The sequence below is a fragment of the Lepisosteus oculatus genome, chromosome 9 (assembly GCF_040954835.1).
Source record: "Lepisosteus oculatus isolate fLepOcu1 chromosome 9, fLepOcu1.hap2, whole genome shotgun sequence".
Classification (NCBI taxonomy): domain Eukaryota; kingdom Metazoa; phylum Chordata; class Actinopteri; order Semionotiformes; family Lepisosteidae; genus Lepisosteus; species Lepisosteus oculatus.
In genome coordinates, this window is record NC_090704.1 from 38,790,705 (window position 1) to 38,810,370 (window position 19,666).

Genomic DNA, 19,666 nt, shown 5'->3' on the forward strand with positions numbered 1-19,666 from the left:
CACAAACCTTTAAGCCTGTGGTCAAACTGTCTTTCCAGCAGAAAGAACAAAAAATCGGGAATATGCAAAAGTTAGAAGCAACTGACTCTTCCAGAAAAATGCACTTTATAAACATTCTGTAGAACATTTGCCTGTTTTACAAAGTTTTAAAAAATGTTTGCATGTAACCTACAAGCCATCGCAATGTATTTAGATTTAATTATTAAGGTCTACTTCAGGTTAGTAGTGTTTTTTAATCAATTAATTTGAGTTTTAAAATTATTTGCAAACTTTTTGGGCTGGTGTAATTTCCTTTTGAATCATTACAAACAGCGGGAAGAGCATATATAAGCTTAAAAACTAAGGGATTTTAGGAAAGAGCAGTATTAAAAGACATTTGGAAGAAAAATATCTAGAATAATTGGAAAAGGAACCTTAATTACTTCTGAAACATCTGAATACAGTTGAGATCACAACACAGAAAAATGTTTTAAGCATTTCTGGGAATTCTCAAAAATGTATCAAAGAAGGACTTTTGGGAACTACAGGTCTGCCTTGGAAAAATATTTTGATTCTTAATTTCCCTTTGTTCTCTATCAGTAAAAAGGATGAAGAGATGAATACTATAAACAAAAAGTGCAAAGCACAAGATGGAAAAGCTCACAAATATAATTATTAATACTTAGATTTGTCACCACTACAGCAAACAGGCTAGGTGGGTCAAAAGGCCTCTTCTATTGTGACCTTATAGCTTATCTCCTCCCCTAAATTCATGTTCTGTTCTTGCTTAACGTCCCCATGCCTAGGTAGGGTATTTCCAGTTTAATAAAGACAATGGTGAAGAGGTGCCAATCAGCATATTCAGTAATGCCGGATGTTAAAAAACCCAACACTGGTTGGGGACTCCTTGACTGTCACAGTGACCAAGTTAGCTGTGACATCAGTGACGAAGACATGCTCAATCAGGCTGCGTGTGGGCTTCCAGTCCTGGCTGGTCTGCACAGCAATGGACATGTTCTGCCTGTTACTGGAGAAGTGGGAATCCTGGTCTGAGTCGGAACTGGTCTCATCCTCCCCAGTGCTCATCTCGCTCAGGACCTTTGTAGGTTTGCTGCTGTCCTTCGAAGATGTCCTCTCTTGCCTTGGCTTGTTGCTTCCACCATCTGCTGACTGGTTATTCTGAGAAAAGCTCTTTTCCACTTTCCCAGTCCTTTTGTTCTGCTTTTCACCTTCAACTGGACCCTTGTTACTGTTTTCTTCAAGCTTTCCAGCATCTCCTCCAGGTTGGCTGTTTCTTGGTACAGGATGCTGGTTCCCTGTAGTTGGGACATTTTGTCCTGAGCTGTTCGTATGCCTAGCGGTACTACCCATAGTTTTTCTGATTGGACTTCCTGTGTTCTTCAGGCTTGATCCCTGAGTGGTGCCATTCCCTGAGGGGGTGCTACTCTGTGCCGTCTTGTTCACACTCTGTAGGTTTAGTGCCTGCAGGCTTAGTGCCTGGTTGGTGCTGCCTTTCGAAGGGGAGGGTACAGCAGCTGGCTTGCTGCTCGAGAGCCGTGCCACGGGATTCTGCCCAGGCCCCTCTTGCTTCTTCTGCCCATTTGGAGATCCGAGAGGCGTCTGGGGGGCACCCTGATTGCTGCTGGATAGTTTTGAATTGTGTAAATTAAGTGCTGCAACTCCAGAGGACTTGGAGGCAGCACTTTTCGAGTCTAACCCTGCGCTACTACCTACGTCAGAAACAGACAGTTTGAAGTCTGAAGCATTCTTGTTTGTAGCCAGTCTGCCAAGGGAAGGGCTGGCTGTGGCCACAGGCCGGTTGGCTCCAGTTGTATTCAAAGAGCTTTTCACAGAGCTGCCTTGTGTGAAAGAGCCCCCGCCTTGAGAACTGCCAGAGATAAAGTCCCTTGTACCTCTGCTCAATCCTGTGTAAGTGAAGCTAGCTGGCTGAAGTGGCTTCTTGATGCCAACTTTTGGCTCGACAGGAGAGTCTTTAGCGGCTGTCTTTAAAGCCTTGCGGGGACTCTTGCTCTGTCTAAGTGCCTTCAGCTCTGGGGGGAGGGCTTTCCTTCCTCTTTTCTTCTTCACTGGCTCTGGCTTTGCAACAAGTATCTGAGCTTTCTTCTGTGGCACTGGGTGGAGTTCACGGCTCCGCGGACCCGGCTTTGTCTCGGGGTCATTGTCTTCATCGGAGGAGGACGTCGAAGAGGACGAAGAGGAAGAGGACGAAGACGAACTTGATGAAGATGATGATGAGGAAGAGCTGCTTGATTTTGCTACTACAGGAGCCGATGTTTCCTAAACCATACAAGACAGGCGAGGGGACACTCATTAGAAATCCTGGTAGGACACTCCATCTGATTAGAATGGACTCAGGAATTTGAACTTGTTTGAACATCTTTATTATTTCGTAATGGCCTAATACAGATATTACTTGTAAACTTAATCTTACCCCTAAACCTCAGTTTCACTAATTTGCCTTTGAGGAATTGAGCAAATGAGCCAAGTTACTTTATCATTTTAAGTTCTCCATTTTAAGTCCTCCGCAGGATGTCTGTGGTTACATCCTATTCAAATCCACTAGATATTTAGGTTGTCGAGACTGTCCCTAATGTCAGAAATAAATTATACTCACCATGTTTTTCCGTGGCCTTCCCCTGGGCCTTTTTCCTCTTTTGCGGAATAAAATTTCCTTTTCCTGTTCCCTGGTGATGAAGAAAAGACATTCACTATAAACAGGTACTCTTTTTAAAAGGAGCAACAGCTGTCAGTTTAGACTGAGATCAAGAAGTACTGACAAAAGGTACTGGTTATGTTTGGCACAGGGGATAAATTATTGACATTAACAGTTTTTTTTCTATTTAATCAAAATTCAAGCCTCAAAGCAGAACTAACTTTCTATTATGTAAACAAAAAAATTTAAACCCACACAGGGAATAGCAAATGCAACCCTCAGGAAACTAATTCTTTAAATACCCACGCTGCTTTTGTGTGTATGATTAGGTTTCCTGTGTGCAATGGAGAAAAAAAATTAGAGTAGGAAAAATATACCCCTCCATGTTTCATATTGTGGGTAGTTCAGCCACTACTTTCATAGTTTTCTAAAAGCCCTTTTCCTGTATCACCGCCTTCACCTTTTCCACTTGAAATCACATCTAGTCTTGCACAGTTTGTTTTACAACTGTGCAACTTTAGTTTTTTCACAAAGAAACAGGTAACTTGTGGAGATCTATGTGTTTAAGCCATATTACATAGGCCCTAACATAACGTGACCAGCGATAATCAGCATTGAGTGACCAATTCTGTGTATCAGAATTAAGACTCTGTGTCATAATGTTGTGAAATATCTCGCAGTTAAATTAAAAACTACCTGCAGTGCTCTTCAGAGTAACTGGTAAATAACCATAAACAGAGAACCAGATTATACAATCATAAATCGTTGCCAATTGTAATCTGTTTTATGTTTTTTTTCTCTTCCTGTTCACTAACATTGTCCATGTTACATGTAAAACAAGATATTTACTTACACCTACAGTATCTAAACAAAGCTTTTACATAGCAAAGTCAATTCCACTATTTAATTTCAGGCATTGTTTTGAAACATGTCATCATTTGTTCTACAGCAGATGCAGTGGAAGAAAAAAAGTTTCATAACCTAAACATTACACGTTAAAGTAACTCCAAGTATGAGGACGCAGCAGCATATTTGTACAATGGTACAGAACACAATGTTGCATTTAAACAATCCTTGAAGGGTGGTGAAAATAACAATTACTCAAAATCTTGTGTTGCATTGCATACGCTGCCAATTCATACCATTGCCAGGTCAGTCCCATGGCACTCCCTGTAAATCATATAGTGAAAGTCAAAGCAGTCTGAACTTTCTGCCAGGGAGAAATTGTTCTCGGTATTTAAATTGTGGAGAAATCTGGACCTGGTATTTAAACTACCTGGTTATTCGCAGAAGAGAAAAAAATATCCAAAATGATATATTAAACCATTAACGATGAATTGGATGCTACTCCATCTTTATTGTCTTTCACTACAGGGCACAGCTTTCCTGTACATTTGTTTATACAAAAGATGTTTAATAGCTCTATGGCACAGACCCCTTGCTTTGAAGCTCCAGCAGTTACTCACCTCTTATGAAATGCAGCCAGCAGTCTTGGATCAAGGATGTTCTCCTCAGGCTCCCAGCTATTGTGTCTGAAATAAATTAAAAAAAAAAACTTCCAGTCATGAAATCCAGTGACACTATAATAATAATATATGTCTGATAAAGAAGGGCTCCAAAAAATTGTAATTTAATGTATTTGTGTGTGTGTGGAGGGAGGGTCTTGAGTCATTTGGTTGTAACTTAAAATTGTAAATGTCATGTCCTTTGCCAAACCGCTTCATACCATACGCGAGAAGCTGGAGCCTACCCAGTAAGCAACGAGCGCAAGGCAGGGAAGGGGCGCCAGTCGATCGCAGGGCAAGTGCAAGCCAATCATACATGAGGACAATTTGGAGGCCACGGTAAAGGCCGAGGGGGGGGGGGGATTTGGGCCGGACACCCGGATAACTCCCTACTCTTATCAAGAAATGCCCGGGGGTCTTTAATGACCACTAAGAGTCAGGACCTCGGTTTAACGTCTCATCCGAAAGACGGAAATTGTAAATGTCAGCACTGTAAATTAAATATTTGAATACTCTGACTGCCAAAGAATTGGAATTCTTTGATACATTCCTGACTGAGCTTTGTTAGTTGCCCAGTTTTAGTAACAAGTTTACCTCTTAACTCTGATTTGTGCAATGTCTTTAGCGCTATTTTTACAGTGTAATCCCAGATTAATGAGTGTCTATGCATTACAATTCTTACTTTGAAACTTTAAAATGAAATTCTAACGTCATTGCCAACAAGATTTTTTTAGTATTCAAAGAGCTATAAAAGGCTAGATTTACAACATCACATCAAAGGGAAACTCTGAACCAAGAGAAGGTGGTGAGTTTTAAGTCTATAAAACCCACACACTTTCATTTTGACTTGGCTTCACTGCAGTTAATATAAACGAATAGTCTTCACTGCACTTGCTATGCAAATGAGCAAAGGAAAACTATAGCTGTAATGTAATTACAGAACTGTGATACAGAGCAAGAAATTTCTGTATGAACAGTCTACCAACCATTATACATAAAAAATAATGATCATCTTAAACTGAGACTTTAAAAATCATTTTTTTATTAAGAATATTGTTTTTAATGTATTACCAATGAGTAAGTATTACCAATGAAATACTACTTTACGGTCACTTTATATTTTACCTAAATTAAGTTATTTTTTTAAACATAAAACAGATGTTATATAAAACATGTTACACATAATACAGATGTCTAGACATTTTACGTCTAGATTACATATGTTAGTTAATTAGAATGTATTTTGGTTTTAAGTGTTCTGTTAGGATGAACTTTTTATTATATTTGAATAATAAAGTGTAAATATAAAGAGAAAGGGCAGGTGTATATTCACTGCTTAAACTTCATGATGTTACTCGCTTCTCATAACTCTCATTATTTATTTGAACATAAATCTAAACTAATATTAAAGTGTTTACATGAGAAAGCAAGAACGAAGTAACACAACAGGGATTCAACAGGAACAAACAGACCCACTGGATTGAACGTCAGATTAAAACTTTAAACAAGAGGGAAGCAGAGCTTCAAAGTGACTAGCATTTCACAAACGCACAAAAAAACTCCCATTCACATTAAAGTTAAATTGTTGGTTAATCCTTACGAAATTTGATACTTTATATCAAAGGTGGCATGCAACCGAATTAAAATCTGAACAAAAGATGTCATGGAAAAACACATCAGATGAACATTAAAACTGATCAGATCACATTGATCACTCTCAGATCCAGTAACACGGTATTACTGCAGAGGAAACGGAACACGTAAGAAAGAGGAAGGCTACACCTCGAAGTGAATAGAGGGGCAAGGTCCCATCGATGGAGGATTAGCAGCAACAATGTGAGAGAATAGATGAGGGGGACAGGGCAGTGAAATGGGAACATGCACAAGTAAAGAAAGCCCAGAGAGATTTGGTAGGGCAGCTGCGTCTGCAATATTGGACAGTGTTCCTTAAGTACAACATTTTTAATTTGCTTTCTCTAGAATATCAACTCGTTCCCCCGCCCCCCCCCCCCCCAAAGAGTGTATATATTTTTCTCCCATTATAACATTGTTAATAAGGTGCACGACATTTAAATCGAGAGGGTAAAAATATACAAATCCGATTAACAAACATTTAAATCGGAATTGTTCATGCTGGGGCATGTGCAAGAGCTCAGGCATAGGTATTGTATATACGTATTGCCATCAATAACGGTTTTTATTCAAATCAACTCTGCGTTTTCCCTCCAGAAATAAATTCAGTTTATCACACGAGACGTAATAAAAAATAGCGAATTTTAGATAAAGAAAAGCTAAATATACAGACAGCACTATTTTAACTTATACATTATTGACAAAACAACAACCAAGACAGTCCAGTTCGATCAATAAAATGCCTCAAAACGCATTTCAAAAAGACCTTAAAAGGTTAAACATAATATAGGACAAATACGGCGCAATCGAAGTAGAATTGTTGATTTAACTGGAGGTACTTATTTGGTTAGAAAAAGCTCAAATGCAGACCAGTTGTGTTCGTGTTTTGTTGAATGAGCGGTTACTTTTTTACGGTTCTAGCTTAAACTTGTGCTCACAGCTTTAATGAAAATCTAACTACAGAAACACATCGTGAGATCTTTTTTTGTCTTGCAATGTTTTTCTACTGCTCATCTAGACAAAGTCTTTTACAACGAGAAGCAACTTAGAGCTCTGGAGGAGCAACAAGCGACACGTTGTTGTTGTTTTCATTGTTCGAGCCTCTAGCAGCGAGCACTTACTTAGATGACCACCCCCTCCACTTCACCAGATACTCCAACTTTCCCTGCAAAAATAAAGAGTGAAAATGTCAGCGGATCACCGCAATCCTTCTTCGAGCCAATATTTTCGAATCTGAAGTATCGTCTTCGCCGAATTCTAACCTTTCTGAGCCTTTTGTTAAGGATGCATTCAGCATCAAAAACCTGTTCTCCCACGGCGCTCAACTCCTCCATGGCTACTGCAGTACTATACCTCTTTCATTAAACGAGAAGAAAAAAAGAGGGCGGAAAGAAAACAAGCATGAAGATTGTCCCTTTGCCCGCACCGTACCGTTTTCCTTGTAGAAAACGTTTTGAGTTAGACGTCACTTTTTGTTTGTTTTTCTTGTAGTTTTTTCTGTACCTGAAATCTTTAATTCGGCCAATCGAATTTGAGAGATTTTGATTTTTGGAGAGGACGGGTTATCTTTTTGGCCTTTGCCTTTACGCACTTGTATAGACATGCATGTTGTTTTAGGTCAGCCTCATAATTAAATTGGGTTCAAAGTGTAGGGCTGTTTGCAGTTTGAAATCCTTTTAATTGCAACCAAGAGCAGAACCACAAAGAATATGCCTATCTTGGGTTATTCGCTGCTGCCGATAATTATACGGCTTTACTTAAAACGGAATTAAAAGAACGTAGCAACACAGCGTTTTAAACTCATTTTTAATGTAATATACAGATTATGGGACTTTACATTTATTTTAAAAACGTGTGTAAAACAAATTACTTGGTTGAACTTTTAGCATGTTTAGTGACTTGTAACAAAACTATTCGAAAAAAAAATGCACGAGGTTTTATTGTAATTATTATTTATAAGCCTACTACTGGAACTACTAAGAACAGTTTTGCATGTGTTTTGTAACTTACAATTAACAACTTATTTTAAGATCGATTGGTAAACAATAAAAACTTTTCCTGCGTTCAAAAGTTAAGCTAAAACAAATGTTGACCGATAGTTCCTATAATAATTGTTAAAATACCTTGAGCCTTGATTGATTTTAGTGCCACTCACTGGGTGAAAATGGGATCACTTGTTCTTTATGTTAAGACAATAAGAAAGGATAACAAACGAGAAGTAATCCCGCTAGGTTGATAGTAAGTAGCTAGTTGACCCGACGATCTCATCAAGCCAACCAGGATATCGGCTTTAACAACATGGCTGGGTAGCTCGTCCCATACTCCACACGATTTCCACTTGTGTGCTCTGCTTTGTGTTTCCCTGTGCGTGATGTTTATCGGAGATGCAAAGTAACTTTCTTCTTTCCTGCATTCAGCAAAATTGTAGTGTTATATAACGTTAAAATAGAAAGCAATATCTTTTTATTGTATGTGAAATGCTGTTTCTGTTAAGTTGATACTGTATATTATCAAGTAAATGGGAGTTTTGAATAGAACCAATTTTATAGCGGGTAGATAAAAGACCATCTAAAATATTCACGTAAAAACTAAATAGGTATGTAATATTACACATGTACATGACACCTACAGTATAATGCATTTATAATATATAGTGAAATGAGCACACAAAATCAATCGTGTTATTCAGCCGCATACTTCACAAATACAGTTCTTCTATAGATCCTGTAGTTACTGTATCTGTTATGTCCTGTTTACTGTGATCTAAAGTATCCATTAACATGTTAGAAATTTTCAATGGCTCACAAGACCATTTAATGTGAAATTTGTCATTCCTTCTCATGTTTAATGACACTTTTTCACAACTGTGCGGATACTTTTATCATCACTTATTGCATTTATTAATTCCTTTCCACTAGAAACTACTTAATGAACTTTTCTCATGACAAGCTGTAGTGCTCCTTTACAGATTATTACTCCTTCATGGGTTTTGGCACCATGGTAATGAAGACTAATTCACACACTTTATAGCAAAATTAAAATATTTTATTTATTTTACTGCTGTTGGAATATTATGTGAAAAATAGCAGTTTAATGTCATTTGCCTTGCCACTTTTTAGAATATTCCTGAGATTCGTTTTAAAATTAATTTAATATTGTCCCTTTATGAAAGGTAAACCTATTTAAAAGCTTTCAGTTTTTTACAGTTTTGTATGAAGAAAATAGAAAAAAGAGATACTTTCTTTAAATCTGTAGTAAACATTTCTTCTGTTTGCAAAATCCTGAGAATTTGTTTTTGAAATGGCAGTCAAGATTAGTACAAATTCAAGAGAATTATGTCTGTGATTCAGCAAATTAAGTAAATTCAGGTTTGTGGCGCCTTTCATTGTGTATGAAAGTCGATGGAGTTTTTAAAACGTGTTTCTTCATTTATTGTTTTGTTCATTTTTGATGAGTGATCCGTTGTCTTTGTAAAAGGGTTTTCTGTTCATTAAAATTCCTGTTCATGATACTCAATGAATCTGAAGTTAAGCCAGCTTTGCAAGAAAAAAACATTAAATAATTAAATAAAAATAAAGTGACCCACATCCAAATATCCGTCACAACACTTCTTTGTACTGTTTAAGAATAATATGCTTGTTTTGTGATGCTTTCCATGGCCTGCAATTTCGTTATCAAAAGCCAACATGAATATTACCTCTCAATGTTTTTAGAAAGGCCTCCAGTTTGCAAGGTAATGCTATTGTTAGGCATTGTAGGCATTGTATGGATTTTTTTTTTGCTGAATAAGTTAAAGCTATTATTCAATAGGACTGAATCACACTTCATTGGCTTGATAAGATGTGATCCCTTATCTACATAAGGTTTTCTATATGATGATGCAAAATGTCAACTGTGTCCAAGGCATAAATTACTTATGTTCTTAAATAACACAAAGCTTCTTAGATGAAGAAGATAACAAGAGCATATACAGTAAAACCTGGCATAGCTAACTTATGAACTCATAAAGTACATAGGAGGCAACATTTGTTCTTGGTGTCCTGTTGTGAAATGGAGGTCTCACTGAAGTTTGCTAGCATGTTCATCAGTAGTGTTCACAAGGTCAGATGTGGTACTCTTCATATTCTAAACAGCACTATCAAAATCTTGATTGTTTTGTCTTGGGGCATTTTTCATCTAGACCATTCTTCTTGGATCTGTAAAAAAAAAACAGGATTCAAAGAATGTGGTACAGTATACAGCTGCACTGACTTCAGTGTCCATTGTCTTTGTCCGTAAACACATTGTCCCCACAGTTTTACTTACAGTACGTGTGAAGCAATTCAATTATTTCTTTGCGCCATATAATAGGCCATCTAACTTGCTTGTATTAATATAGTGTATTTCTCGGGAAACCTGGCAAATTCTAATGTGATAGGTTTTGTCATTGAATATTTTGAATGCTCTTGAAAAAGACCTGTACGTGTACTGAAAGTGCACATGTGATGCTTTGCTGATTGTGTTACTATGAATGAGTCATATTATCAAATACAAAGAAGAAGTCGCAACTTCTTATTATTGCATTTTCATGTTCGTAACACAGCCATCTCAGGCCAATACTCCTCAGTTAAGAGAAATTTAATTGAATTTATGGGCACTGTGGCTCTAGGACATGTCCAAGTATGGGTTTAGAGGGTAGGTATTTGTTTTTTTAATTTTTCAGAGTTTGTTTGTTCCAGTAAAAAGACAAGGAGTGAATTAGGAAGGTAAAGGTAAAAGATTTAATTAATCTTGTAATAAGCTAGGAAATGCCCCCCCGCCACCACTAATGTTATCGTTCTCATACGGTGTATGGTGTCCAGAGACGTTTTCACAAAAGACAAAATGAAAGAAGTGCAAAAAATATTTTTTTGCTGTCTGCGGTAGAAGTCCTGCAACAAATACTGGTCTTGCTTTGAAAACCTGCTATCTAGTGAGGCAAACCTGCACACAGACTATCCTTCTCTGCACCACAGTTGTGTGAAATTTGTTAGAACAAACTAGCTGCTCTCATAAGTGAACCTGCAGACTTTCTCACCGCATTAGTGGAACAAAGGTAGCCTGTGTTTGAAAGTATTTTTGACTACCACAGTATTCATCTTCTGCAAAACACCTAAACTCGCATTAAGCCACGGAAAGCTACTGGTCCCAAAGAGAAACTACATTTTCTTTATAAATCTTTGTCACAGCTGAAACTCATTTACAAGAACTGATTGGCTTTCTTGTGCGTATGCCAAGACACCTTTTAGTCTGTTTATCCCATTATCTATGTGGGTTCCCATTAATGTACTTTTTGCATTGTTGAGACCTATGATAGTGATTTGATTTTTTAAATGATGGATTCTGGGTACCCCATCACTTCTCCTGTTCAGATGAGATTCTTATGTTTCTTCATCAAGCCAAGGTTTATGCTGCACCATGCTTTCTGTATTCACAATAAACTATATTCTGTCTGTTAGAACCAACACAAGTTTTGTTTTAATACACTAAATAGTTAGGAAAAGAGCTGTGGTGTTTTTTTGTTTTCTGACAAGGCAAAGAGAGAACTTAGCAGAACAAAAGCTGCAGAAAGTTGCTGTTTGTACCTGTGTTGGCTCTTTCTCCGTTTGTGTACAGTGTGGACAGTGATGATGACAAACACCACCACCAGGAACCCTGCTGCTGCAGTCAAACCAATGAATACCTGGGTCAGGACACCAAAGCCTTCAAGACACATCAGAGAGGAGAACAATAGAAAGACCTGTTAGCAGCAGTAAATATCAAAACATAAATTTGGGTGACAGTAGCACCACTGTTTAAAATCACTACTGTTTTGGGTTAGTAGTACAGTATGAGTTTACTCTGCATTCAAATTTGCTTCTGCTGCATTAGATTAGTTCATCGGATAAATGCCTCTGCTCAATAATTGTTTTGAGGCATTTCCTAGATCAACGTAATAGCCAGCCTAATGTGATTCATGAAGTGCTCTGTTTACAGACCAGTGTGCTCATTTAGCAATCCTAAATCTTTAAGGGTTTCTGCTTATTTATTAATTTATTTGAATGGGTTAGACAATGTTGGCACAGTCAACATTACCTATAAAAATGTATGTGTGGATACATCTGTGTGTAGGAGCTGTGGTGGGGATGAAGTAACTCTTATTTATTGTCCTCATTGTCAATCTTCAACAGATGTCCTCTAGACCATTAGATACATTACTGTGCCCATTTATGACACACGTTTTACAGCATTATTCTTTGGGATTGCAGATGCCTTTCACAACATTGGTTAAAGCATAAAAACACTCATCAAGCTGTAAAAAGATAAGATATAGATGACTTAGCAATGATTAGTTATCTGATTGAAAGACACATGGGTTGCCTTGTCTCATCTTACAGTATAATTGCCACTTAATTCAGATTTATCTCGGGTTGTTCAAACATTTCCCTCTGTCCTCCAGACAATTTATATACAGTAATTCTTTCTTGATGAGGTAAATGAACAAGGTTTATTTAGTGAGAGTCTTTGAGTAAAAGTGCATTAATAGCATTATATTTTCTAATGCATTTAAAATACATATTTTGCCATATAGAGAATCTAAAGAGATTTATTATAATTGCTATTTATTTGGGTTCCCATTAATTTGTGAGTTTACATGAACTGGTAATATTATGCTGTGAGAGGTGCTAGCTGTGCCTAAAAGGGTATCTGCTGACAGTTAAATGTGTATCCTTTTACATAAAGGTGGTATCTTAGACACCTTTTTTTACCTTAAACTGAGTATTTACCTTATTATTTGGGGGGCATTTATTCAAGTGCTCAGTTCAGAAAGCCTGAAGTTGGAACAATTCACAAACTTCTTCCCAGCACATCCATAAAGTTAGGTGGCTAGATTTTGTACCACTAAATACAGATTTAAGGCTATTTGCTTAAAACAATATGGTGCAAATGTCCAAAAGAAGATTAGCCTGGAACTGTTTCTGCATAACAAAGGGAAAATATTGAATGGTCAGGGTGGAACAAGGCAAAATGTTTATGATGTTCGCATCTCTGAAAAGTGAATTGCTAGTTCTTGAGGTTAAGAAATTCTTAAGGAATTTATAAATTGATGAATTCTTGTTGCAACATGTCAATTCTATATATTACTCTTTATTGGATCGTTAACTTTATACCTAACAATACTAAGATTATTCAGTTTTATATGTAAGTCTAAAGTTAATTGTCTGGGTTAATTGGCCTTTGTCTTATCTTTTCTCAGACTTCTGAAACTGTGTGAAGTGGTTGAGCTGACAGCCATCTGAGAGATTACGGTCTTATCAGATGGGCAGAAACAAATACTGTAACGTGTTTGTGGGCTGCAGATCAGGATTCATTTCCTACAGATTGACTTGGTTTCTCTTCTGTTGTTATTTCCTTTAGAAAGGAAAGTTCTAAATTGTCATCTTAAGTAACTCGAAGTTGTATTACTTAAAATGTGTGTGGAAAAACAAGGATATCTGTGTTATTAAAGGAAGAATACAAAGTAGCTTTTACTGTAACTGATGTGTAAGAATAGTGGATGCGCATTCTTCTTCCCAAATTACTCCCCCTTTGATTAATAGAATTACATTTATATCCAGGTAATTTCTAAAAAAGTTGTTATTGGTTTCAACTTACTAATTTTTAATCTGTTCTTCTAAAGCTTTGTTCTTAAATGTAAAAAGGATTTTTAATGTTAATAATAATATTATTATCTCAGTACCAGCTAAGGAACTGGGTGCAAATTGGGTTTCCTTGCCCCGTTTCATTTAAAAAACAGCTGATGTTGATCGGGGCTTTAATTGTATATTTTACATATGGAAATACTAGAACAGGCAGACTCTGTGGACCAAGGATTTGAAACTTGTCGCTGACACAGATGAATGAAGTATGACGATACAGTGGGCAGTAGTGTACAGTAATTACAGTTTTGCTGTTTACCTTCATTTGTTTTTGTTTGCAGTATGTTCCGGGTTACCTCCAGTGACCCATCATTGGGTTCGGGCTGAATGCGCAGCAGGTGACACATCAGTGCGTACACATGTACAGTTTCAAAGGGCTCCACCTCTAGGTTCTTCTTAAAGTCTGGCCCTACTGCCCGGAAAATTGTCTTCATGTCCATGGCGTCATTGTCAAAGCCATGTTCCCCATTGTTGAACTGTACTGGAATCAACTTAGGAAACAACAATAAAAATACGTTACTTTAAAGATTACTTTGACATTCGTTGCTCACCGTAGTCAGTGGCACTCGCTTAATTGAATTGATCAGTCTGTATGTTTCTTGCCAAATAAATCAAACGTGAATATGTAAGATGGTATTTGGAATCTGTTCTTATTATAAAACTTAAAAAAAATATTTTAAAGGCTGGTTATTTGCTTCAAGAGCATGCAGTGTGAATACAAGGCGCGCTTATTCAAGGTAAAAATGCACAAGAAAAAGCAGGAGCCGATTTTTTCTCATTTTTGTAAGAGATCGAGCTATTTCTGTATATTCACCCTTCGTTTTGAGATTTTTAGTTTACTTTTATTACTTTTTATTTTAATTAAACCGATTAGAAATTATAGTTTCCCCAATACAATATCACTTTACACATGCTTTTTGTGTAATGATCTGATAGGAGGTTGTAGTTCAGGTGGGTAGCTGCGTCAGCATGCGTAGGCTGCAAAGGAACTCACTCTGGCGAACCACCTTAACATCAAGCTGTTTGCTGAAGAAGGCTCCACGGCCGAAACGTTGTGTTCTCTTTCTTCTTTTTTTCAGCATGGAATAAACCTATTACTTGATCTGATAGGAGTACATGTTCATATCACAACCAGCAGAGGGCGATACTGTCTCACTAAAAATTTAATCCTGAGTTTACAACAGCGGCATTTTAAACGTTTAACGTTTATTTCAATTAGTAGAAGAATTAATTTCATTTTAAATTAGTTGAATACTATATATGAGCTGTTAATAGAACAGATTAGACACATCTTAATTTAATGCTTAATTTGAAAAAAACAGTTCAGATTTCATAATGATGAAAATATGGATTTTTAAGATATTTTTCTTTGTTGTCCTTCCTGCTGCACAATTAGCTTAATTTTATCAGCTATTACTACAATAGCGATTAAATATATCCCCATTATCGAATACTGTAGTATGGCTTTGTTAAATATTGTTACACAGAAGTCAGTGAGGGAAACATAAACATTAACTGTCATACATTACAAACTATATTTAAAAGCATGGTTAAAAAGAAAACTTTGAGTAACAGCTTACTTCAGCAAACAGCTTGATGTTGAGGTCTGTATTTTATGTTATTGTCCCTTGAGTGTTTCCGATTGTAAGTTTAACTGGAAAAGAGGTTTAGTGTAGTTTATGTTTAAACAAATCAATTGAAAAATGATACAGAAACCAGATGCACTCTCAATGAGATTCCCCTTAATTGTATTTTTTTCTGGTATATTTGCCAAAACCTTCCTTGTATTGTAATTTGCTTTAAAAACAAACTATGTTTTTTTGCCATTATTAAGAATAAACTACTTTCCTTCAGCTGAATCATGCTCTATAGTTGAAAAACAAATGAGTAAATTGTCCATGCAAAACTTGAAAACAGATTGCTTAGTCTTGAACATCTTAAAATCAGGTATAAGCAGTCATTATATGTTTTATTATAAGAACATTTTGTCCATATAGCCGATTTTCTAGTTATTACTTAATTAATCCAAGGATCTCACCCAGCCATTTCATGAAGGAGACCAGGCTATTATCTTCAGTAACATGGCTGTGTAGCTTGTTCCATACTCATACAGCCATTTGTGCACAGACTTCCTGTTCTAATTTTAAACACATGTGTCCTCTGGTTCATGTTTCACTCTTCATTCTGTCCAAGTCCACTGGGTTAATTTTATCAGTGCCTTTGATGATTTTGAATTAGGATTTTCACAGATTCCCTCATAGTTATCTCTGTTTAAGACTAAACTGATTCAGCTTCTTCAGTCTATGAGTATAGGATATTCTCTTAAATCCCAGAATATATCTGGTGGCTAATATATTCTCTGGACTGATGGCAGACCAGAAAGATATTTTCTATAACGGTAACTTAAATTGTACATAATATTCTGAATAAGACTCTGTTAGTACATTGGACAGTATATCCCTTGATTTAAAATCTACCATTTTAACTTCTTTGCCCTTTTATTGCCTTCTCACGTTGTTTAGAGGATATAAATGATGTGAACATATTATCTCCAGCTTTTTCATAAGCAGCCTCTTTAAACACTGCACTTCCTATTTTGAATTTGTAGTTATATGTCTACTACCTACAGATAATACTCTGCATTTCTTGAATGTTATCAAGATCTTTTGAATTTTTATTTCCTGCTTCAATAGCATCTGCTATTCCTCTTATTTTGGTGTGGCCTGTAAACCTGTCTAGTTTACCAGCTATACCTGAATCTAGATCATTGACATAAATTAGGAAGAAAAGTGGTTTTAGTACAGACTGTGCTACCACCCAATATGAGCTTTCAGCCCAGATCTATAATTTTTATTTTTAATGTAACCTTTTCTCAGTCCACATGCTTACCAGTTGTATATATAAAAAAAAACTAGCACCTGATTGTACTTCTGTCCTAAGGGAATCTTTTTTAATGTAGAGTACAACAGTACTAGGGATGGCAATAGTTACCCTTCAATTCAATCTTATCAACATATAGTTTTCTAAATATGTAGTAATTTTTTCCTCAAAGACGCAAGCTGCCAAGATGATTGTGCTTTCTACCAGACATTAACACTTATATAACAGTGATAGGAAAAAAGTCATATACAGTATGGTTTTTCAAAACAACAGGGACTCCCTTATTTTTAATACTTCATACTAGTCATTTCAAGAAAACCCCAGAATAGTGTTTGCATGAATGTATGGTGATTTCCTCGCTATATCCCAGCAGGGACTGAGTTGATAAAATGCAGTTGCTTGTTACGGGATTAATAGTCTGTTTTCACTTGCCACTGGGAGTGAGATGAAAACAAAATCACTCCCTTTAGTTTCCAGGAGCCCCAGAGAGATATGAAAATTTTCCATTATCAGTCTCAGACTGTAAACTCATAATGCAAACAAAGAAAAATCTCTGCCCTCCTGTTGGAATTATAAAGAGGTTAGTAAAGGCAAGCAATGCATGGATGTGGGTGCTAATCTGAGAACTTCATGTTTGCACTATAATTGTACAAGTTGTTGCCAGTGTGAAGAAGGTAGAAGAATTTTTAGCATACTCACCCCATTTATGACATATCCTGGATCTGCATATAGAAACAGGGGCAGAATGCGGGAGTTTTTGGAGTAGTGCAGTCGCCTGGGCATTTCCTCCTTCTTATACACATGCAGTTTTGGGTGTGCGTTCTTCAGGGCATTATAGACCTTATCCAGCAGGCCTTCCTTGGGGAGCAGAAGGCTGGCAGGGCCGTAATCCACAATGTGGAACTGGAGGTCCTTGAAGGAAAATCCTGGGATCTTGGAGAGGGTGATCTCTTGGACCACTGGTGCTCTGTGGACAGTGCTCATTCCGTGGTCGGCAGTGATGATGATGTTAAGGTGGTCCGTGAGGCTGCGCTGGTCAACAACGCTGCGTATGTACCCCACAGTACGGTCGACCTGCTTTACCATGTTCCTTCTCTGGGGGGAGTCAGGTCCGTATTTGTGTCCGGTGCTATCGGGCTCTCCGAAATACAGTGCCACGAAGTCCAGGTGCTGTACCGTGAACCAGTCCATCACCTTGTCCACGTTCTCCCGCCATTGAGTCTCATTGGAATAGTCATAGAAACGTGGCTCCACCTCACTCAGATGGGCCTTCTCACCCTGGTAGGTGGCAGCAGTTCCAGGGAAATGGAGCGAACCTGCCTTCAGACCCTGGGTGGAGGACATCATGCACATCGCCAGAGTGAGACACAGAGAGAGGACATGGCAATGCTATTTTTCAGAATGCTTTGGAAGAAACATGTTTTCTCTCATGCATGCAAGGACCATTTGTCAGAACCTATTTTTCAGAAGTTCTGCTCATGTCAGGACTGTTGTTTTGTAATTGCTACCAGTGTGCTATTCATTCAACTACTATATTCTATTAGAAAAACTGATAGTTGAACATTTAAGCAATGCTGATATACGTCATTAAATCATAGTCCAGTAGATAACTTTTAACTCGCAACTCGTCGTCATCATAGAGTAGGTATCAATGATTCATCGGCAATATTCTAACACTGATATAGAAATTGTAACCTCTAAACTATAAATCCATGACAGGGCACTTCACCCTGTTTTTCAAGCTAGCCTGTCATGAACACTTAACTAAATCAAGATAGCTGAGGTAGGGTTCATTTTAACTTGGCTTGTTCTTCATAACAAGCACTCTTGTTAACAGAACAGAACAGTTTTTTAAATTACTCGTTTGTCTAAAATATCTTGTTTTCTTTTTTCCCAAAGCTACCATATCCTGAAATCACCTAAATTATTCAAATTAGGAAAGAGATCTTTGTACCCTTTCAATTACTATTACTTAAGTTCAAAACTAGACTAGATTGCATTATCTGAAGCTTAGTTTACAGGATTTGTACTCCACTGTGGCTTTTTTGTGACATTTTTAGCAATACTGTACACATTCTTTACCTGTCTTTGTGCTGTGATCCAGATAGGTACACTGCCATTGTCCCACCATTCATTAACAAACTGAGTCATGTAGTATGGCTTTTTCTCTCCGGTGGTTGTGTTAAACCACATGTTGTGAATCACACCATGGTTCTCCACATACTTCCCTGAAAAAAGTAAAATTGTACTAAATTTTACAGCTTAGGAGATATGGCAATGGCTATTTGCTGTAGGGCAGTTGTTAAAAGAGGAATATTAGTTCATGACTGCAACAATAAGCAACCATCTATCTATCCATCTATCCATCCATCCATTTTATAATCACTTTATCCAAATGAGGGTCGCAGCCAATCTTGGCAAGCAACAGATGCATGGTGGGATAAACTCTGGACAGGATGCCAGTCCAGTCCGTTGAGCATCAGATAAACACAAACTCAGACACACACTTTCTCACCAGGGCCAACTTTCTCAGAAGCCAGTTAACTTACCAGTATATGTGACTGCAAACATGACTGCAGGATAAAACCAGAGCACTCGGAGGAACGCAAACACAGAGAAACATAAAAACTCCATGCAGCTAACACCAATGCTAACCACCACCATGCCACCCCCACTACAATAAGCATTTCTCAACAAAGAAGAGTTCCCCTGGGGAATTAAGGTGATAAAGGAAAACGGTTTAATAAGCAATGAGGTCACCTGTAATCAAAGTGAAGTGTGAAGGGCTGGTGATGGAGATGAACGGTGGTGTGGCATATGTGGCTTTGATCCCATCCTGTGCCATGGCGTCCAAATTTGGCGTGTCCACATCCTGGTCATAATCCCATCGGAAACCATCGAAAGAGATGAGCAGCAGCTTGTTTCGACAACAGGGAGCAGTGCTGCTCAGTGGAGCTCTGAGGGCCAGAGACGCCAGCAGGAAGCACACAGACAGCATCGACACCATGATCAGCACACTGCCAGCTGCACACACTGCTTCTTCCTTGCAGCCCTCTGAGCGCACTGCTCCTATGCACATGGCTTATGATGAGCAAAGTTTTCCTGCTTATCTAATCACAAAGTTTATCTCCTTTGCCAGATTGCAATTGTTCAGCAGATTTTTTTTTTGCTTCATTGGCTCGTTTAAGTGATTGTTTTTTCTTATTTCAATTATTGTTCTCTAAACAATTGCTTTTTGACTAAATGATTATTCTTTGATTTTCTGCCATATAAAGATGGTGACAAGAACAAAATCAAAA

At 37.5% G+C, this 19,666-nt stretch overlaps 2 protein-coding genes across 2 annotated transcripts; both read right to left on the reverse strand.

Annotated features, from left to right (window-relative positions):
* Positions 1–397: 397 nt before the first annotated feature.
* Positions 398–7,144, reverse strand: cbx2 (chromobox homolog 2 (Drosophila Pc class)). The gene is made up of 5 exons (XM_006635379.3): positions 7,053–7,144; positions 6,912–6,955; positions 4,120–4,185; positions 2,615–2,684; positions 398–2,277 (listed from the first exon to the last, which is right to left on the reverse strand). Exons 1-5 carry the CDS (start codon positions 7,122–7,124, stop codon positions 841–843), a joined length of 1,689 nt encoding a protein of 562 aa, XP_006635442.1. The 5' UTR covers positions 7,125–7,144; the 3' UTR covers positions 398–840.
* A 1,417-nt stretch (positions 7,145–8,561) lies between these two features.
* Positions 8,562–19,404, reverse strand: LOC102682988 (ectonucleotide pyrophosphatase/phosphodiesterase family member 7). The gene is made up of 6 exons (XM_006635380.3): positions 19,128–19,404; positions 18,450–18,595; positions 17,067–17,696; positions 13,747–13,978; positions 11,394–11,511; positions 8,562–9,986 (listed from the first exon to the last, which is right to left on the reverse strand). The coding sequence occupies exons 1-6, from the start codon at positions 19,372–19,374 to the stop codon at positions 9,929–9,931; spliced, it is 1,431 nt and encodes a 476-aa protein (XP_006635443.1). The 5' UTR covers positions 19,375–19,404; the 3' UTR covers positions 8,562–9,928.
* Positions 19,405–19,666: the final 262 nt, after the last annotated feature.